Source organism: Panulirus ornatus, chromosome 34, assembly GCF_036320965.1.
Source record: "Panulirus ornatus isolate Po-2019 chromosome 34, ASM3632096v1, whole genome shotgun sequence".
NCBI classification, from domain to species: Eukaryota; Metazoa; Arthropoda; class Malacostraca; order Decapoda; family Palinuridae; genus Panulirus; species Panulirus ornatus.
Genome location: NC_092257.1, coordinates 17,211,847 through 17,234,688, shown reverse-complemented (window position 1 = coordinate 17,234,688; position 22,842 = coordinate 17,211,847). Strand labels below are relative to the sequence as shown.

The 22,842-nt window shown below is 46.7% G+C and overlaps 1 protein-coding gene across 7 annotated transcripts in view; it reads left to right on the top strand.

Annotated features, from left to right (window-relative positions):
* Positions 1 to 22,842, top strand: part of pico (ras-associated and pleckstrin homology domains-containing protein pico) — a 308,846-nt gene that overhangs the window by 250,701 nt on the left and 35,303 nt on the right. For 6 of the 7 annotated variants that reach the window (XM_071682653.1, XM_071682652.1, XM_071682654.1 and 3 more), the window contains exon 3: positions 21,491 to 21,599. In XM_071682653.1, coding sequence (XP_071538754.1) covers positions 21,491 to 21,599 — 109 coding nt within the window. Of the gene's footprint in view, positions 1 to 15,959; positions 16,842 to 21,490; positions 21,600 to 22,842 lie in introns of those variants that run through there. The other variant, XM_071682658.1, reaches the window with a different exon arrangement.

The following is a 22,842-nucleotide window of genomic DNA, read 5'->3' as shown; positions in this document are numbered from 1 at the left end:
CCGGGGGGGGGGGGCGCGTCTATGGTAGTGGTGGTGGAGGAGGTGGTGGTGACGGCGGCCGTGCGTCACAGTCCTCCTGGAGTCCGTCGTAACGCCGTGTGACGTGGTTGCGTGACGGTCTCCGTCACCAGATGGTGACGTGTCGACACGGCGACGGGAGTCCATGTCGTGTCACACAATCCGATAAATATGTTATAATTATTGAAAGCTTCATGATAATTATTTCCATGATCGCTTTGTTGGGGGTGGAATGAGGAAGGCTTAATTGAGATTCGGGTAGCGAATTGATGGTGACAAATAATGTTTTTTCATGGAAGCAATTGTGAGTGTCATGAGTTGTTGATAGTGACGGTACCGCAGTCATGTGTAGGTGATGGTGACGGTACCGCAGTCATGTGTAGGTGATGGTGACGGTACCGCAGTCATGTGTAGGTGATGGTGACGGTATTGCTGTCATGTGTAGGTGATAGTGACGGTATTGCTGTCATGTGTAGGTGATAGTGACGGTATTGCTGTCATGTGTAGGTGATGGTGACGGTACTGCAGTCATGTGTAGGTGATGGTGACGGTACTGCAGTCATGTGTAGGTGATGGTGACGGTACTGCAGTCATGTGTAGGTGATGGTGACGGTACTGCAGTCATGTATGTGTAAGTGGTGCCTCACCATCACTGCCAACAGCCTCGTCATCCCTACCACCAGCCTCACCATGGTTGCCAACAGTCTAACCATCACTGCCACCAGCTTCACCATCACTGCCACCAGCTTCACCATCGCTGCCAACAGCTTCACCATCGCTGCCAACAGCTTCACCATCGCTGCCAACAGCTTCACCATCGCTGACAACAGCTTCACCATCGCTGACAACAGCGCTTCCAAGAACCATCCCATCAAAAGGGGTTCGTCACGCCGGCTGAAAACTTCTGATTAATTTCTGGAGTATTGCTCCTACCCTCACCCCCCATCCCCACCCCACGGCTACCTCCCCCTCACCCCTCCCCTAACCTGCCTTCTCCCCAGCCCCCCCCATCCCAGGGGGGTCGTGTGCTCCCCTGTGATGAAATATTCACCCCAGCCGCTCAGGTTAAAGGCTAGACCATCATCATATCTATGAGGCGTGCTGTCGTGCACAGCGGTCGTGCTGTCGTGCTCAGCGGTCGTGCTGTCGTGCACAGCGGTCGTTCTGTCGTGCACAGCGGTCGTACCGTCGTGCTCAGCGGTCGTGCTGACGTGCTCAGCGGTCGTGCTGTCGTGCACAGCGGTCGTGCTGACTTGCTCAGCGGTCGTGCTGTCGTCCTCAGGGTCGTGACGTCTTCCTCAGGGGTCGTGCCTCGTCCTCAGCGGTCGTGCTGTCGTGCTGAGCGGTCGTGCTGTCGTCCTCAGCGGTTGTGCTGTCGTGCTCAGCGGTCGTGCTGTCGTCCTCAGCGGTCGTGCTGTCGTGCTCAGCGGTCGTGCTGTCGCCCTCAAGGGTAGTTCTGCTGTGGTGTCAGGTCACAACATTAGTAGTTCTGCTGTGGTGTCAGGTCACAACATAGATGGTTGTGTTGTGGTGTCAGGTGACACGCCAGATGGGCGTGGCCGGCTTGGTGTGTGTGTGTGTGTGTAACACCAGGTAACCCATGGTTGCCTTTGTGGCCGCTGAAGAGGTGTGTCCTGTAGGAAGACGTGTATTTTACGGCACAAAAAAATCTTGTCATTACCCAGTCTATGAATTTTTTGGGGTGTTGCTGACGACCCGTGTCAGGAGTCAGTCAGTCAGGATCCCCTGACGGTGCTGACGAGAGCGTGAGGAGTGGAGGGTAGGTCGGGAGGTGGTGGTGGCCAGTCACCCCTAACACCATTCCCTTTAATAATCTGACCAACAGCCATGGGCGACGCCCCTGCCGCGCTGTACTCTGCCGCCCCCCTCACCTGGCGGACGGCTGGCCCGCCTCACCTCCCTCCCTCCCTCTCTCCCTCCCTCATTCCCTCACATGTCCAGGTATGCAGCACTACACACACACACACACACACACACACACACACACACACACACACACACACACACACAGCCTCCACTCCCCCCTCGACACCTCCTCCGTCGCATGTAAGCAGGACCCATCCGTCGGGGGGGAGGAGGGAGAGAGGGTCCGGACACCTTCGTGAGAGGGAAAGTTTCAGACCATCTCTCGTTCCTTCTTGTGGAAGACCGCCAGATTGACTCGTGTCTCGCTGAGGCAAAAAGTTTGATCCTTACCTCGTCCTGGTTTTTGTCTCGTGGTGCCAGAACAGCGTGTGTGTGTGTGTGTGTGTGTGTGTGTGTCCTTAAGAGAGACACGACCGCATCAGTGTTTCCGCCGAGGGAGCTGCAGCGCCTGAACAACCCGCAGGAATTATTACTAAGGAGAGAAAATGGGATGCCCAGAGCACTTGTCATGGTGACCATGCTCCCATAAGACTGCTGGGATGAACCCATTACAGTCACCACACACACACACACACACACACACACACACACTGGTACAGTTACAGTTCAGGAACATTATTGATACTGTAACGCTTTCCAGTCACTTAGTTTCGTGGGTATCAAGTAGGCACGACCTGTATGCTGGGGTTCTGGGACGGTGTTCACCCACCGGATCCCCTGGGTTGTGGCGCGGTGCAGGGAGGGTAGCGCGTGAGCGACTGACGTCATGTATTAGTAGTGCAAAGTTCCGCCCCTGGTGTGAGTTGATAGACCCGTCGCAGCTCGGGGTGGTTTGGTGGGGGCGTGGCGGCAGTGCTGGGTTGTGAGGGAGGGTAATATCGCTGGCTGGCCGACCCTCACCTGCTTGCGTGCCTGGCGTGCCGTGCCTGGCGTGACTCCTGTGTGGCCGTAGCAGAGGCGGCCCGGCACAACACGATGCTGACCACAGATAAGGTCGGGCCCACCTGGGACCACTGTCCCCCTGGCGGGGACTTCCTCTCCTCCGACCCGCAGAAGGTGTTACAGTCTCCTCAGACCCTGGAGACATGAGGGGGTCCTCCGCTCCGTCCACTTGCCTCCCTCCCCACAAAGCATCAGGTCCACCGCTGTACTGGCCTCACACCACCGAGGGTACAGTAAACTAAGCGATATTTACAGCGTCGGCTGCGCTGATTACGTACCGACGTAATTCATGCGAAGACGGCCAGCCAATCAGCATCAGTGAATTTAACGAACCACCTGCTGGCAAATTATTCTTAATGCACGGGGGGCCGGCCCCCCTCTGGTGCGGCCGTCCCCGGGGAAGAGGGAGGGCTGCTGCTCCTGCTCCTGCTGCTGCTCCTGCTGGAGCCACGATCTTATTTAGATGATTAGTTACAACGTTTGACACGGGAGGCGGGGGATACCGTCCCCGCTACACCGTCTCCTTCGTCAGGAGGCTGGAGAGCTTGCTCTACCGTGTTCTGACGCTTACCGGGCTGAAATGGTGGATGAAAAATAAGACTTGTAGGCACTGGGCTAATGATAGGTGGTTCACCCACTCGTTACGGTGCACCGCAACGTACCACGCAGGTACAGGTACACTGGCGACGGTACATGATTAGTACAAGCAAGTGGCGTAGCGGGTGGATGTTACGTCATGCCGCGGGAGTTTAATGTGCTTGAATCATGCAGTAAGAAAGGTCACCCCAGCCTTGTACACCCTCATCTTCACGTCCTCACACAGTGCCACCCCAGCCATGTACACTCTCATCTTCACGTCCTCACACAGTGCCACCCCAGCCATGTACACTCTCATCTTCACGTCCTCACACAGTGTCACCCCAGCCTTGTACACTCTCATCTTCACGTCCTCACACAGTGCCACCCCAGCCATGTGTACACTTCCCTACCCCCACCTAAGCGTAACCAAGGGAAGGTGGAAAGTGACGTCACGAGAGAGTAATGAAACTTGGTTCATACAAGGTGAAGATGTAAGCCTGTATACCGTACACCTTCAGGGCACGTGTCTGGCCGCTCCTCAAACACGAAGAAAAAGAATGACTGGGAAAAAAAATAACTGCATTATGTCTCTCCGAAGAAATTATTTGGAACTCGTTCAGCGTCTTTCTATAGGGAGCCAAATATTTCCCCCAGCCGGATAGGAAAAAAATACATTATAAAGTTTACATTTTGGAAGTAAACTGCGGCAGAAATTATGAAGTTGCTGGAAAGAGAGAGAGAGAGAGAGAGAGAGAGAGAGAGAGAGAGAGAGAGAGAGAGAGAGAGAGAGAGGGGGGGGGGGCATTTTAAAGTTGTTGTCCGCGAAGGAGAGAAGAGTTGGTTGGTACGATGCGAGACTGATGTTAGAAATATGATGTGGCCTTGTGTGTATAGCAGAGGGCCAGGTTTGGTAGTGCTGTGGGACCTAGACCTACCCACAGTAAGGTATGGTGGTGCTTAGTGGTAACCATGGTAAGGTGTGGTACCCAGTGGTAACCATGGTAAGGTATGATACCCAGTGGTAACCATGGTAAGGTATGGTACCCAGTGGTAACCATGGTAAGGTGTGGTACCCAGTGGTAACCATGGTAAGGTGTGGTACCCAGTGGTAACCATGGTAAGGTATGGTACCCAGTGGTAACCATGGTAAGGTGTGGTACCCAGTGGTAACCATGGTAAGGTATGGTACCCAGTGGTAACCATGGTAAGGTATGGTACCCAGTGGTAACCATGCTTAGGTCTGTGATGTAAGGATAGTGGTCTGTGGCCTCATGACTTCCATGTATCCCATTTGGTACTTATCTGACATCCACTGTGTCCCCTCCCAGGTACCTGTGACCTTCACCTGTGTGACACTCAAGTATTGACCTCCCGCCCCTACCTGTTGACCCTCACCCACCTGGCACTCATGACTCAGCCCCAGTACCTGTAACCAATCCCACGTGGTACTCTTAACCCGAGTCTCAGCACCTGTGACCTACGCTTATCTGGCACTTGAGAGAGGGGATACTACTGGAGGGAGAGTTGCTTGAAGTGTCGAGGAGGACTGGCCAAGTTACATTATCATGGGAGCGTGGAGAAGAACTGGCCAAGTTACATTATCTTGGGGGCGTGGAGGAGGACTGGCCAAGTTACATTATCATGGGAGCGTGGAGAAGAACTGGCCAAGTTACATTATCTTGGGGGCGTGGAGGAGGACTGGCCAAGTTACATTATCTTGGGAGCGTGGAGAAGGACTGGCCAAGTTACATTATCTTGGGGGCGTGGAGGAGGACTGGCCAAGTTACATTAGCTTGGGGGGCGTGGAGGAGGACTGGCCAAGTTACATTAGCTTGGTGGGCGTGGAGGAGGCAGCTTTAAGGCTATTGTTGGGGGAGTGTTTACTCTGCTCGTGGGGCTAAGTGCTGTCTCCGCCTCGCTCCCACCTTCTTCTGAACGTGACCTTAACCTGTACTGACCTTGAGCTGGCTTGACCTTTTTTGGTATTAATGATATGGCTTAGTAATCACCTCTTCGCCTGACTTGGTAAAGACATTTTGCTAATCTGATCTTCTTAAGTATTCTTGCCTTCCTCTCACTTGCCGTTGGTTCGGTTCGGTGCGGACCTGGACCTGCTGTGCTGCCAGTGTTTCACCTCGCCTGGATCCAAGTGCTGAGCGTACGTCCTTGAGGTAACACTGCTCGTGTCCTTGTGACGTCGTAGCCTCGTCTTGGCTCGACCTCGACAGGTTTGACTTTAGCGGGCAGTACGCTGACTAACCCCCCTGCCCTCACCTGACGTGGGTGTTAACGTGATGGGTTTGTTTTTCTTAGATACACATCTTGTGGTGTGGTGGTCTATTGCTGACCTACATCTTGTACTGACCTGAACCTGTAGCATTGGTGCTGACTAGAGCCCATAGACGTGGTGCTGACGTGAACCTGTGATTGTGCTGGTGCTGACCAGGGCCCTTTAGACTTGGTACAGACTTGATGATGTTGGGGCGTCGCACTCACCTGACCTTAATGGTTTTCCACTTCAGTCTAGTCAAATACTCTTTCCTGACTCCATTGATCCCGCCGTAGTGTTAACCTGACCCATATAATTACCTGACAAAGTGTCTGTCACTAAACTTTTTCTTTTTTCACTTTCATAACTTTATTTGACCCGGCTCTGCTATACATAGGGTAAGTGAGGCGGAGGACAGCATTGGTAGTAAAGTTTCGAACTGTCCACAGTCCCTACGGCGCACCCAGCCGGGGGAGGAGGAGGGGGAGGAGGAGTTCAGTATACGACATTAGGCGTAATGGGGCATCAGGTTGCCCCTGTCCATTGGAACGGCCGATGTATAGTGTAGGAGGTGGCGAGGCCAGGGTCGAGAGCCATTCTCCTGCATACATTGACCTCCTCCCACCTCACCTCATGATTGTCCCCACGCAATCTGAAAGAAAAGACGATAAAGGAGAAAGTAAGACGTTTCTGTTCTGGTGGGCGTCGACCTTGCCCCCTCGCAGGTCACTCATATTCGTCCAATTCGAAATCAAAAACACATCTACTGGTTTGCCCATCGCCATCGGCACACGGGTGTATATGGATTTCTTTTTCTTTTTCTTCTTTACCCGTGCTGGTGATGACCTCGCTCGAGTCAGGCTTTACATTTGACGTTCATAAAGAAATGTAAATTTAGCCTGAAGGCGAGATCTTGGGCGGCGCCAAGCTTTTGAAAATCCTAGAAGGACGACCGTGACGTCATGACACATTAGGGCGGGTGAGGGGGCGTCTTCAAGTGTGGTAATCTCCGGCATCCGCAGACCCTCACACACACACACACACACACACACACACACACACACACACACACACACACACACACACACCTCATTTATATAGACTGCAGAAATCCTCAGACCTCATCACAGTCTTCGCCAACACAAACCGCATACACGTACTTCACCAACACAAACCACAGTACCACAGACTTCACCAACACAGACTTCACCAACACAGACTTCACCAACACAAACCACACCACACCAAACCAGGAGAGCGGGCCAGGGCCATCCTAGCAGAAGGAGGCGGCAGCAGAAGGCAGGTTGTGTGTGTGTGTGTGTGTGTGTGTGTGTGTGTGTGTGTGTGTGTGTGTGCGTGTTTGTGTGGACCAAGGTAGTACCTGGGCACGGGAGGGGAAGTGGGGGAGAGGGAGGGAGGGGGGTTTTCTTTTGAGGAAGGAAGGTCGTGTGACACTAATTAGGGCAGGACGTCAGTGGGGCTGCTGCACCGGCGGGAGCGTCACGCCCTTGAGTCAACACAGAGGTTTCCAAAAGGTTCCAACATGCTGGGTCGACCTTAGGTCGAGGGAAGGGAGAGAGAGGGGGGGGGGGGATGTGTCGAGGGCAAGTCCAACCTGCGGATGTAAACCGTTGGCTCCAGCGGGCCTGGCTCTCTCTCTCTCTCTCTCTCTCTCTCTCTCTCTCTCTCTCTCTCTCTCTCTCTCTCTCTCTCTCTCTCTCTCTCTCTCTCTCTCTCTCTCTCTCTCTCTCTCTCTCCTTTGTTCCTGGGATAACATTGGTAAAGGAGATGAAACATGAATATTTCATGGCTCTCTCTCTCTCTCTCTCTCTCTCTCTCTCTCTCTCTCTCTCTCTCTCTCTCTCTCTCTCTCTCTCTCTCTCTCTCTCTCCTGCAGACGCGGCCGGGCTACGTGCCTCCCTCACGCCTCGCTCTCGCTCTCGCTTCGTTTCGTTGTACGCAGGAACGTACCGTCGTGCGCACGACGGCCACGGACGATAAGTTTATCGTCTGCGCCTCGATGCTGGACGTTGGTTAACCGATCATTGTCCAGAGCCAAGAAGACAGACTGTCATTGATCATTGTATTTGGTAATGTAAACGGTTCGTTATGTTCTTGGTAGCACAAGGGGGAGGTCAGGGACGAAGGGAGGTGGGGGGAGAGTTAGGGGGAGAAGGGGGGTAGGGAGTGGAGACTACGGAAGGAAGTTTCGTTTAAAGAATTTCGAGGTCGAAAATAACAGTGTGTGTGTGTGTGTGTGTGTGTGTGTGTGTGTGTGTGTGTGTGTGTGTGTGTGTGTGTGTGTCCTCCCTCGCTTGTGTGTCTGTACGTCTGTGTTGGAGTACCTGAGTGGCGACCCTTGAGTGCTCCTGTGGCACGTGCGTGCGTGTGTGGCCCTTCAGTGCTTCTGTGGCCATTGAGTGCATGTGTGATGGCCTTTAAGAGCATGCGCTGCCCTTGAGTGTACGTGTGGCCTTTGAGTGCTTGTGTGGGTTCGTGCACCATGACCCATGACCGTAGGGGTGCAAGAGTGAGGAAGCGGACGAAGGACTCACACACGAAAAGACTTTTGAGAAGACGAGCGTGGTGGGTGGATGCGCTTCCTTCCCTCAATCAGATCAATAATTTCCCAGCGTTACTCGCGGAGGATATAGATGGCTCCCGTTGTGGTAATCACCAGGAACCAGGGGCTGGCAGCACCGCCCCCTTCCCTCCCACACACACACAGATCACGTTAGCTACGCGCAAGTGACGGAGATCCGTCCCGGGACTTCAAAAACAAACCATCGTTGCGCTAGTTTGTTCGCCACCAGGAATAGCCGCCAGCTGATCAATGGAGGGGCCCCCCTCCACATCCCTTTCCTCATGGTCGGTTAATGAGTATTGTGGACTCTGTCGAAGCTCGGTTTATTTCTGGAGTGTTTTATGAGTGGTGTGTGTGTGTGTGTGGGTGTGTAGTGGCGCAACCCACCGCCCCTCCACTACATGTAAGTGCTCCGGGTAAGAGGGAGAGTATAACTTGCGGTAAAGGTGAGGTAACGTTTGTGGGTGGCAGCCGGCCTCTCTCTCTCTCTCTCTCTCTCTCTCTCTCTCTCTCTCTCTCTCTCTCTCTCTCTCTCTCTCTCTCTCTCTCTCTCTCTCTCTCTCTCTCTCTCTCTCTCCTATTTCCAGTGGCAAGTCATTGATTGTGGCGACCCCGACATTGCATAATTCACCGCCAGCCTCGCACCTGCACCACCCCTGCTGGCCTGGCCTGCAGCTCCTGTTGCTGGCGGCACTGCTCCTGCTGTGCATGTTACTCTGCTAAGTCTCATGTCTCCTCACATGTCTCCGTGATTCCTTCCCCTCATACCTACGTGCTTCCTAGTCTCATATCTGCTTATCTCCTGCTCTTGTGTTTACCTGCTTCCTATTCCCATGTCTACATGCTTCATTTTCTCATGTCTACCTGCTTCATTTTCTCATGTCTACCTGCTTCCTTCTCTCATGTCTACCTGCTTCATTTTCTCATGTCTACCTCCTTCATTATCTCATGTCTACCTGCTTCCTCCTCTCATGTCTACTTGCTTCTCTGCTTCTCTAATTGTCAGAGAGTTTACGGTGTCTGTGGTCGTATTTCTTGTGGGTGCTTTAGAGTATGCGTCATAGGGTACGGGGTAACGACCCACCTCCTCCTCCCCCACCAGTACCGCATCCTGTGCCACCCCCGTCTCCTCACACCTCTCCCCTCCCACCTCACCTGCCTGGCCTCCCCCGCCTGATGCAGGTGCGGTGGCCTCGTCCCACTGCACATACCTCCCGTGCCGTGCCCTCTCTCCTCCTCCTGCTGTGTTGCGCTTGTTTCCTGCGGTTCTTTTGGCCTAGTGAAGGCACAGAGCGGGTCGCTCCTCGGGGCAACACCCTCACACCTGACTGTGATGGTGTCCGCTGGGCAACACTGCTCCTAGCCTCCTCACACTTAACATGTGTGAACGTAAACAAACTGGCGTTATGTATATTTTTTAGAGTTGGGCCACTTTGACATTTCTATAGTCTATGCAGAAAATTGTGACACCGGAAAAAAAAAGATTGGTGAATGCGTAATCTTCAGAATTGAATGTGGGTATTCTATAGGTTGTGAGGCACGAGGAACATGAGATAAAGTGAGTTAACCAGAGGGTGATCGTGAGGGTGGATGGCAGCCTCGTCTTCTCATGATCGACAGGTCTACTGTCACAACTGCCCTCCCTCACCTACCCCTCCCTTCTATTTTATTTATGGATATGCATCACCGCCTTCCTTCGTGTGAGAGTACGGCATAGCAGAGATTCACGTGTCTTAAACCACTAGTCCGTCTGGTAATTTGAGTCCATTTATTTTTCCCGTTCATCAAAGTTCGTGTACTAAAAGATGGGAACATATTTAAGGACCTGATGGTTACTGTCCGTCTAGCGTTCCGTGAGGTACGGTAGGGTGTTACCCCCCCACACTGCTGTGCTGTCATGATCACTGCGGGGACGTGTCTGGTGGACCTGCTCAGCTCGGGATATTCTGTGGAGGAGCTTCGTATGACCCTGTGAAGTGGCTGGCGCCGAAGATTCTGGTATGGCGCTGTCAAGGTTCTGGCGATGCGCTGCCACCACTTTTAACCCAGTGAATACGACAGCGCGACCCTATGGAGTGATGGTCAGTTCCTGTTTAAGGATCGTACTATTGTGCTTATACTATACATGTGAGTGCTGTGTGTCGCAAATGCGTTGCAGAATACCAGACGGAAACAAAAACATCGCCATGTCGCGAGGGAAGAAATCCAAATAACTCGGAGTAACAATGGCTGACTACCTTACCGTCAGCGTACAAAATAATGCAACGGATGCACCTTCCAGAAAGATGGTGGGATAGACCTTGCGGACCTTCAAGACAAGGGAGGGAAAGCCAGTGATGACGCTCTTCACGTCGCTAACACTCTCAAAAAAAAAATACTTCTGACTGCTTATATTGTCCTGTAAGGCGGGCGAAATCACGTAGTTAGAAAGTGTTCAGAGATTAACAAGACGCCATATTGACGCGGATGAGAGTGAAAACACCCGGGCTCCAAGACGACTCAACACATTGCCTGCGTCCATCAGAAACGCTGTGGGATCCATGGGGTGAAAAGTTGCTAAGTCCTTTTCATAAGTACTTACAAAAGTGTACCGCACCAGGTGCCACAATATCCATGGGCTTGGTCGACCAGCGACCCAGCTCAGCAGCAGCTTCGGCCCAGCTTGAGCTGCAGGGGTTAAAAGACCACCCGAAGTCTTACGCCAGGTAGACGCACTTCCTGTTGCAGGTGGGTAAGTGTGTGTGTGTGTCGTCACGCAGGGAAGCATTTCGTATTTGTCAGGGCCAAATTTCCCCCTCCCCCCCGGAATAGAGCAAGTGGGTCAGTTCGTGGTACACCTGTTCACACGTTCTGATATCTGATCCTTCACTCTTGATAAGTCCAGTGACTTTTTTTTTTCAGTGGGATTACCTCCACGGGAAGTTGGTTGACGTCACCAGCACAAACGGAAACTAATGGAACAAAAGCCTGATATAATAAGCCCGTGGTTGGTTAGGTTACCTCAGCTCAACGTAATTGAGGAGTATTAGTGTATTGTTTAATGATATATATATATATATATATATATATATATATATATATATATATATATATATATATATATATATATATATATATATATATTTCTTTTCATACTATTCGCCATTTCCCGCGATAGCGAGGTAGCGTTAAGAACAGAGGCCTGGGCCTTTGAGGGAATATCCTCACCTGGCCCTCTTCTCTGTTCCTTCTTTTGGAAAAAAAAAAAAAAGAGAGGGGAGGATTTCCAGCCCCCCGCTCCCTTCCCTTTTAGTTGCCTTCTACGACACGCAGGGAATACGTGGGAAGTATTCTTTCTTTTCTTTCATACTATTCGCCATTCCTCGCGATAGCGAGGTAGCGTTAAGAACAGAGGACAGGGCCTCTGAGGGAATATCCTCACCTGGCCCCCTTCTCTGTTCCTTTTTTTGGAAAAAAAAAAAAAAAAAAAATATATATATATATATATATATATATATATATATATATATATATATATATATATATATATATATATATATATATATATGAGAGGTTTAGGGAAAATGATTTGGTAAACAGAGAAGAGGTAGTAAAAGCTTTGCGGAAGATGAAAGCCGGCAAGGCAGCAGGTTTGGATGGTATTGCAGTGGAATTTATTAAAAAAGGGGGTGACTGTATTGTTGACTGGTTGGTAAGGTTATTTAATGTATGTATGACTCATGGTGAGGTGCCTGAGGATTGGCGGAATGCGTGCATAGTGCCATTGTACAAAGGCAAAGGGGATAAGAGTGAGTGCTCAAATTACAGAGGTATAAGTTTGTTGAGTATTCCCGGTAAATTATATGGGAGGGTATTGATTGAGAGGGTGAAGGCATGTACAGAGCATCAGATTGGGGAAGAGCAGTGTGGTTTCAGAAGTGGTAGAGGATGTGTGGATCAGGCGTTTGCTTTGAAGAATGTGTGTGAGAAATACTTAGAAAAGCAAATGGATTTGTATGTAGCATTTATGGATCTGGAGAAGGCATATGATAGAGTTGATAGAGATGCTCTGAGGAAGGTATTAAGAATATATGGTGTGGGAGGCAAGTTGTTAGAAGCAGTGAAAAGTTTTTATCGAGGATGTAAGGCATGTGTACGTGTAGGAAGAGAGGAAAGTGATTGGTTCTCAGTGAATGTAGGTTTGCGGCAGGGGTGTGTGATGTCTCCATGGTTGTTTAATTTGTTTATGGATGGGGTTGTTAGGGAGGTGAATGCAAGAGTTTTGGAAAGAGGGGCAAGTATGAAGTCTGTTAGGGATGAGAGAGCTTGGGAAGTGAGTCAGTTGTTGTTCGCTGATGATACAGCGCTGGTGGCTGATTCATGTGAGAAACTGCAGAAGCTGGTGACTGAGTTTGGTAAAGTGTGTGAAAGAAGAAAGTTAAGAGTAAATGTGAATAAGAGCAAGGTTATTAGGTACAGTAGGGTTGAGGGTCAAGTCAATTGGGAGGTGAGTTTGAATGGAGAAAAACTGGAGGAAGTGAAGTGTTTTAGATATCTGGGAGTGGATCTGGCAGCGGATGGAACCATGGAAGCGGAAGTGGATCATAGGGTGGGGGAGGGGGCGAAAATCCTGGGAGCCTTGAAGAATGTGTGGAAGTCGAGAACATTATCTCGGAAAGCAAAAATGGGTATGTTTGAAGGAATAGTGGTTCCAACAATTTTGTACGGTTGCGAGGCGTGGGCTATGGATAGAGTTGTGCGCAAGAGGGTGGATGTGCTGGAAATGAGATGTTTGAGGACAATGTGTGGTGTGAGGTGGTTTGATCGAGTAAGTAACGTAAGGGTAAGAGAGATGTGTGGAAATAAAAAGAGCGTGGTTGAGAGAGCATAAGAGGGTGTTTTGAAATGGTTTGGGCACATGGAGAGAATGAGTGAGGAAAGATTGACCAAGAGGATATATGTGTCGGAGGTGGAGGGAACGAGGAGAAGAGGGAGACCAAATTGGAGGTGGAAAGATGGAGTGAAGAAGATTTTGTGTGATCGGGGCCTGAACATGCAGGAGGGTGAAAGGAGGGCAAGGAATAGAGTGAATTGGAGCGATGTGGTATACCGGGGTTGACGTGCTGTCGGTGGATTGAATCAGGGCATGTGAAGCGTCTGGGGTAAACCATGGAAAGCTGTGTAGGTATGTATATTTGCGTGTGTGGACGTATGTATATACATGTGTATGGGGGTGGGTTGGGCCATTTCTTTCGTCTGTTTCCTTGCGCTACCTCGCAAACGCGGGAGACAGCGACAAAGCAAAAAAAAAAAAAAAAAAAAAAAAAAAAAATATATATATATATATATATATATATATATATATATATATATATACACACACACACGCACACACACACACACACACACACGTGTGAGAAGATGGTGTTCTGCAGTAGTCGCTGATAGGAACAGTTAAGTTAACCTGAGGGAGACGATGATTACTTGTGATGGAGGATGGGGTCCGTGATGAGGGGTAGAGGAAGATCCTAGTATAGGGAGGGAGAGAGGGAGTCCGTAATGAGGGGAGAGAGAGGGAGAAATAAGTGTAGAGAGGGGGAGGGTGGTGATGGAGGAGGAGGGGGAAGGGGCAGTTGTAGTTATCGGTCACATAAGACGTGAGGTTATGAGGGAACAGTATGGCTGGTACAGGGGAAGAGTAAGACGTGGCCGTATAGTGAGACCAGCAGATGATGCTGCAGCCCATATGGACGGAGGCCTTAACTTGAAGAATGGACATCAAACATACATGTTTGTCATTTCCCGCATGAGCGAGGTAGCGCATGGAAGAGACGAGGAAACTGGCTTCCACCCATCTAGGATAAATATATACGTTTAAATTGATCAGAATTGAGCGTGTGATCTAGCGAATCTTTCTAACCCTTGATGATGTGATCATTACACGAAAGTGCACTTGGGAATTTATCGTGTTTCATTTCCCTTTGGATTAGGATATATATATATATATATATATATATATATATATATATATATATATATATATATATATATATATATATTAGCTCTTGGGAGGGGCTGTATAATTAGTTCTGAAAAGACCCGCTTACGTCCTCGGGAGATGACTGCTGTATTGCCATAATATCCGGTTGATCCGCGAGTCGGTATTGTGGTCGTGTTGCTGGCGGTGTGCAGATCCGGGCGCTCACGTCATGGTGACATGAGCTTGTCTCAGCCTTCATGATTGAGGTCAGATGTTCCCTCCAGTGGTTCATGTCCACTTGGCTCTGTGGGGAGATGTGACTCATGAATATGATCGGCTACCGTTTTGCCCTCCCTCCCTCCGCCTCCTCACCACACTTCGCCTCACCTCCATCATCGCCTGCTTCTCCCCTTCATCACTCCTTCCCCGTCCATTTCAGTGATGGTGTTGGTCGGGATGCTGTTAGTTTGGGGGCGCCGTGGGTCGTGGTGGTAGTGCGAGTAGGTGTGGGCGGCTGTGTGGGTGGTGATGGTGGTGGCGGCTGGTCGTCAGGGGTCTCGAGAGGGAGGGTGGGCGCTAGATGCTGGGGTTGTGCTGGTACGACTCCTGCCTGCCTCTGCCGCCGCCGCCACCACCACCACATGAGCAACAGGTTATCATGACCTACTACCCACCTGCACAGCCACATGTGTGTCATCATAAGCCTCACCCAGCCAGAAGTTATGCTGATCCTCCCACTCACACGACGTAATGCAAACCTGGCCTCATATATCTCACCACACCTGGCTGGGCCACCTCACCACACTTGGCTTCTCATGAAATTCACGTGTGTGTGTTTAGTTGATGAGCTGGCTAGGTTGGGTCTGAAGGAACAGTTGGTCTTTCGGGTTACAGGAAGCCAAAATATACAGTTCTATATAAACAGTCGTAAGATTATATACAATGCTATATATAATCAAAGTTTTTATAAAGGTTTTCATGGTAAAAATCTTTGATTTACTTTAAATTCATGCACTTTTATGAAGTTTTGGGATACGCAAAGATTGTATGACCTTACAAATATATAGTTTATATGTGGTGGAAGCGCTTTTCGAAAGATCTCAGTCGGGAGAGCCACGAAGATTTTGTTGCAGGGTCCTCAAACCCGTGACAAACCCTTGCTCATAATGTGTTTTCGATTTGCATATTTCTTTGTACCCTTTCCTGTGACGGTATAAACAAGAGCCATATATGTCTGGAAGTCGGAGAACTGTGCTGGTCACACAGTGTCACCATGATGTCATTCCTAGGAATATTTTTACGTAGTTGCTTGCCCGGCACTGTTTTGTGCTTTGTATCTTAGGGTTACCGTGATAAGTAGGAGTATGGATCGTCCGAGAATCAACAGGTGGTGTAGAGTAACCTCCTGCGTTTTCGGAAGTAGTGATCGTGAACACGGATACGAGGGAGCGGCGTGAGGTGTCTGACTCACGCTGCTGACACCACCAGCTTCCCGTGAATGGTTTGTGACGTCACGTTCATGTGCCATGTACGCGTGTGCTTTGGCTGCAGATAATATTGATTGATATTATAGTACTTGTCTCCTTTTTGTCACAATAATAGTACATGTTTTTGTGCATATAAATCTGCCACTGTTACAATAAATTGCCGTCCATCTTTCGTAATTATAATTGGTATTATCATTAGAGTAATTGGCAACTCAGTCAGGGTTACCTCACTCTAGTGGACGCAAGGACGTCGAGTACTCTCGTATGGCTCCTCTGTGTCCAGTGCACTCCCAGCTGGTAGGAACGTAAGACAATGTGATCCAGAGTTGTTGAAGTTGCTATACTGTTGTTGAAGCGATAAAGTATTTGTGAAAGTTGTGTTGATGTGGCAAAGCGCACGAGAGTGGCCACGCCAATACGAAACCAGTGAACCTCCTGTGTGATGGATTTTACTGATTGTGTACGTGACGTGGAATACATTTTCTTTAAGTGCTGGATATTGCCTGTGATTTTACATATCAGTACACTCATATCAACCTCCTTAAAGACCAAGTGCGCTGTACAAAGATATTAGTTACATATTTGACGTTTAGAAAACGTCCACAGAAAACGCGGTCAGAGTACGGAAAGAGAAGCATATAATACTGTTGCTACGCGAGCTCAGTGCAAGAGAGCGGGTGTGTACCGTCTGATCCTGTGTCCCACCTGCATGCCGCAGTTATATTATTGTTTGCATTCTGGGCACGTTTGCCTCCGCAACCCCTTGGTGACGTTAGTGACAACCATCGACGGAGTGTAGGAGGTAAAGCGTAGAACTTACCCCAAGAAAATGTGCGTTTTATAACACGTTCATTAAACGAGGCTAATAATAAAAGTCGAGTGATACAGAAGTAAGTGCTCCGTAACTTTACAGTTGCTCTACTTCACTCGGATCTCGTGTAACGTCTGAGTGTTGTTTGTGTGCCTTGGGAAGCGTGTGAGAGGAGGCCTTTACCGATTATGGCCATACATAGTGAAGACAGCAAACCCACCGACACAGCTACAATTGACGCTGTTCTGGCCGAGATCGATGCTTTCGCCACAGATCTTTCCTTCACAGATGACGGGAATTCATTTGTAAGTAGAAGTAAATGTTCAGTTCAGTCTACTATGGAGGTACAATGATAAGATGGAATAAGTTATGATTAGATTCCAACTAATTGTGATCAGTTTAGCAACTAAGCACCATCGGAAAGTACCAGATAGACCAAACATACCCTGCAGTAGCCAAAATCTCAACCTATTAATAGTTGATATTAGGGGAGTGTGGGTGGATCAAGCAGGTAGAGAGTCTTTACTGTTGTGATAGGAATATTGGAATACCGTGAAGTGACGGCTAGGATTCCACGGTAAACCAAGCACTATATGGTGCCCACCTTTCTATATATAACAAATGGTTGCTTCACTGCACGAAGGTTTCTCATGTATTTAACTAGAACATTTGCATTCTAAATCAAAAAGATTTTTGGGGGGATGTTGATTTTAGCAGATTGATTCTTTATGATATTGGAATATTGATCAAGTCATTGTTACTGCCAAAGACATCTTCATCAGGCACTAATGATGTGAACTTTCCAGATTTACATGATTTTTCAGTTTGAATTGGCTCCTGTTAAGATAAACACGAATTAGTTTATATATATATATATATATATATATATATATATATATATATATATATATATATATATATATATACATTATGCTACTGTTTGTATTATGTACATAAGGCAAAAATTTTACTGTATTTCAACCAAAGCTGAAAATACTTTTCCCAATTTTTCCCATTGGCATCCTGAAGGTAATCAGTACTTTATACACGATAATTGTAAATATAAGGATTTATTATTTTTTTTAATTTAGATTTTTTATGGTTTACACTTCTTATATTTCTTCAGATATTTTGATGTTACAATTATGGATATTTTGTTAAAAGGAAATCCGCCGCTGATGACCGTTGTTGTGGACGCGGCTCATAACTAAATTATCCATGGACATTCCCTGTTTTCGCCTGCCTTGCTTGTCCAGCCCATGTGTTCTAACCTCATATGTTAAATGTGTCTTGGGTTGTAATTACCTCCATGTGCTTAGAGCATCACAAATACTCAGCAGTTTCTGTAAAGTTCTTTGAAGATAATCGTGAATACACGTAGCGAGGATGTGAATAGAGGAGAAAGGGGAAGACCAATGAGAATAGTGGCAAAATGGCAGGGTGAAATTTACGGCAAGACGAGGAGGAAACGGAGTCTGCGTCAAGACAATACCCAAAACCAAGTAGGGATGGAATGTAATGATGAAGACAATGCTGATGCTACTGATTCAGAAATAGCTACTGAAACTTAAGAACCTCACGAATACCAGTGATTCCAAGTAAATGTAGAACTGAGATCTGGCAGCCCAAATGTTTATACAGTGCCAAGTGTAGGTAATTGAATGTATTTTTTTTTTTTTGCATAATTCTAATTAGATTTGTCAAGCATTGAAAAAATCAGAATTAGCCTTTTTTCTGCGCTTTTTAATTAGTTAAAATATTTGAAATTACTGTATTGTTTTGATGCAAAATATTGTTTTATATATTCTTGTACACTTCACAAGGTTTCTGCTTCAAGCGCCACATGCCTTGTGGAAGCATATGTTATCTTACAAATATTCTAACATGAAAAAGGAGTGAAAAATTTTTCGTTTTGTAAATGTACCTTGACGTTGACAGCCTTTACTCATGTTTTGCTGTCGAGGAGAATTAGTGTACATCAGCTGGTATTTTCTGTCATTTATAAGAGCCATTGATGTTGCAAATCCAGTGGTACATTCTTAAGAAGCAGTAGAGTGAATTCCAGCTTTTGTGTAACAAATTGCAGTACTGTTTTGAGTTTTTTTTTTATACTTCTTTATCAGGTTTTTCCTGAATTTTTGTGCGTCTCCGTGTTGAAGATGGAGACCAGCTACTTGAGGTATTTCATGGGAAATGTGAAAAGGATGACCTGACACCAACGAGTTTCCTCAACCTAGAGAGCTGTTGTGCATCCTTTTGCTTCAGGTTAAACAATATTAGTGATACTCTGAAACCAGCAACAATAAGAAAGTCATGATTTGTGCGTCTGTATATTATGGCGTTAAGTTTAATGTAGTGTCTCCCTTTGCTTATACCTCACACCACTTAAGATGTCTTTTTCATCCCGTTGTTCGGTGTGTAACTAAACTTCCAAGGTGAGGGTTTGTTTGGTCTTCCAGTCTGTTTGATATAATTGGTGACATATTTATTGTTGTACTACAGTCTAGTTGGTTTAGTACACTTCTGAAGAAGCTGTTTAACTTCCTGTTGTGGAAGTCTACTGGACATTATGCTGTTGTACGTAATGTTTCTAATAGTATACCTCTTCATCGGATCTGATTATTTGATTCTACCCATTCTGTCACAGCAGGAGGGAATCGTTTTCCAGTGCATGTAAGGGACTCTGGCTTTCCCAGTATTTTCCATGTGTGTCGTTCTAGCGTGGGCAGTTTTTTCAGCTTTCGAGTCTGTAACGGTTATGCAGTTATTTTACTAACTCGATGCTGGCGTAATGGAATTTTGAACGTTTTACCTGGCTCAAATTCTCCAGCCCTGTGTGGCGTTGATGTAAGCTCAGGCAATATTCCAATGTAGACAACAAATGGTTTTACATGTCTCATTCAGAGCTTCATATCTACAACCGGAATTCGTAGGCATGACAGACATGGATATAAAGAACGAAATGAAATTGAAACAGCTAAAATGTAATAAAACAGAAGCATGTTTTGCTAGAAACTAGTTAACATCACACATACGTTTCGAAAAAAATCTATACAGTTTACGGGTTGCGGCTTCATATATCCTCATATATATATATATATATATATATATATATATATATATATATATATATATATATATATATATATATATATATAATCAGCCGACATAGCACGTCAAAAGGTGTGAAAAGTGAATACGAGGGAAAAATCAAGTCATCATTATGAACTCGAGTGTTTGTAAACCCGACTCGTCTGAAGATGAAAAGGTTTAGGAAGCAAAGGCCAAAAATGGGAAGAAATTAAATGAGTCAGTCTAACCGACAATCCTCTTATGACGTCATACACAAACCACGGAAAGCAGCAGCTAGGCGCGTGCCGCGAGTTCAGGCCATAGGAGCTGGGACGCACTTCGGGACCACAACGAGAGATCAAGGCGGAGGGAAAAGTGATATTTGAAGAGTTTCCACCCTGGCAAAAAGATATGTGGAAATAGAGCCAACTCCTCGTACATTTAGAGGTGGTACCTATAAAGAAAAATGCAGCACCTGTACAATACCTACAGATTTTGGGAGGCAGATTTTACACCATCCATTATGTGATGTTTACGTGATGTAGTGGAAGATGTGGTGATATGTTTGTATTGTTGCAAGGTTGGATTATGGTGTTCTAAAATTTGACAGTAGAGAAACCTGCTATTGAAAAATATATACAAAGATGAATTACAGTTTTACACTTCTCATTTTAAGCAAGTTACTGCTTTCCTGTTCTGCGAGGCTGTAAAGATACAAATATTTGCTCAGTGTGAGAAAAAGAACGAGTGTCTTGAGTGGGGAGCGTAGGAAAACTGATGACGTAGAGTGGAATCAATCGCCAGCGTGAGAGTGGATTGGATTAATTCTAAAGAAATATCAGTTATGAGAAGTGAGATAGTAGACGATGAAACAGAACTAAAATATGCTATTGTTGATTTGGGGTGGATGTCGGAGCGTCAGTTATATTCGCAACGGAACGAGGAGCGAGGAAATGTATAAATTAGTGAACAGAAAAGTCAAAGAAAGGAAATTTTATGAAGATCGATACCTTTGAGAGATATCGAGAACCACGACGAAAAAAAAAATATATGAAAATCTCGGCCTATTAAGGATCTGAAAGAAGGAAATGAGGTTCAAAGTGTTTAAGAAAAGTGAGTTTTATAGTTTCTTTAAAAGACTGTAGAGCAGAAGTGAGGAGGGATGGGCTGATAGTAAAAAGGATTAGAACGATATTCTTTCCTAGGGAGAATAAAATGACGAAAAAGAAAAGGCTTTATCAGATGGATAGTTAGCCACAGATTGATCAGGTTGAGAGCGAGGAGGAAAGGTTAGATTACATGAATTGTTGAGAGAGGCTTGTGGTTTAAGGATTAGAAAGATTTATCAGTTGTAGTCACATCACCTTGGTCCTAGACCAAGCAGTTAAGGTAGACACGACCCTGTACTGAACGGAATGTATACATGTGTTAAGGTCTTTATATTTTACTGACATTACACAAAGACCTTCGAGGCGATAACATCTAGAGTTATTGGCTCACATCCGGACTTGTATTTCGGCAGGAATTGTCAGCACCTGCTGTAGTCACCCGCAGCAAGTTGGCACTCTACCCTAGCTGTTGAAATTTGACGATTGTTTTTTAACACATTACGAAATATATGACGATTTATCGATGTAGTAGCTTCACAACTTCCATTTACTAGTTGAATATTAGTTACATGATTTTATTAAAGACAGGTTTCTTTGAAAAGTTGTTATAACTTTTTGAGGGCAATAGTTATGTGCAATAACTACTTGCAGTTTCGCTTACGGTAATCAGTTTGATAATCATATGCTGCTGCGGTTTTCAGTAGTCTGTAAGATAATGTTTTCAGTTACAGAATCTTGTATTAATCCTAATGTTTTTCCTCTTCCTCCGCCAGGGTCTGGAGCAGGTTGGGGGCAATGTGGGCGTGTCGGGGGTGCAGCGGCGTGAGAAGCCACACCCGCCCAGGATCGACGCCCACCGCTTCTCCAGGGCTAACCTGGAGGGTGAGTATCTATGGTGTTATATGACCACCTCTTTTGTCATAGTCCACCTTCTGGACTCTGAGCTTCCTTCACTTTGTCGTTTTTCCGTCAGAGTGTACACTTGTGAATGGGACTGTATTTCTGTACGTAAAAATAGCACATCCCATGTGTATATAGTGTATCCTGTAGATAAGATTTATCTTAATGTGTCAGCATTCCCTTAATGTTGGCCTGACGTATCCTGTAGTATTTTAGCACCAGCTTCAGGTCACGTAGTATTTTAAAATACTGGTTGTGCGTACGGTATTTTCTTATTGTTTTATTAGCAGTATTTTAAGTAATGACATACGCCTTTCGTCTATATTTGAAAAACGTGTTTGCAGATATATAGCACTTCCTTTGTATAGATCAACACAATTATAAGCTGATAGAGAAATTAATAGCGAAGTTTATTGTATTACAGGAAGCAGATCAAAACAGGATATTACGAAGTCGCATTCCGTAGTCATTAGGCAGCATTATCCAGCACACAACGTATTGACACAGGTTAATGTAGAAGTTGAACCTGGATCAGTTTCCTGTCGCTTTTGATTAATCATTTTGATTGAATTTCAACGCAACATTTGTAGTCCGCTGAAATCATGTCGTGGAAGTGCGACGGCGCGCCGTCATAGAACCCCTTTCTATCCTGAGGCCAGACTAGGCTGGTACATTATTATTCACTTTCGTCTGCGTAGAGCAGGTCACTGTCATATTCGGGTGCCACAGTTAGTTAACCTTGCTGGCCTAGAATGCTACTACGTGGTCTTCGTCTAAACCGTTACTGTAGGTATAGCTGATGGTTAACTCTGGCTGAACCTATCACAGAAAGTCTTAAAAGGACTATATTATTCTTTTTTCCAAGTCACTGATCAGCGGAGGTTGAATGGACATGAGGGGATTTTTACACCTCCTCCGACTAAAACCAAAAATCTTCCTTCAAGAAACACATTTTTGTTTTGCTTGACCAAATTATGGTCTTATTTAAGCTTTTTTTCTTTCCTGATCAGATTTTTTTTATTATTGTATTATGTCTTGTATTTTGTGCATTTCTGTTTTCCCCATAACGATGAATGTGCTAGAAGTAATAGTGGCTCTCTCTCTCTCTCTCTCTCTCTCTCTCTCTCTCTCTCTCTCTCTCTCTCTCTCTCTCTCTCTCTCTCTCTCTCTCACCCGCTTGGTTGCCTTCTGTGATGGTAGGTAGTGCCCAGTGTCCCCCCCCCCC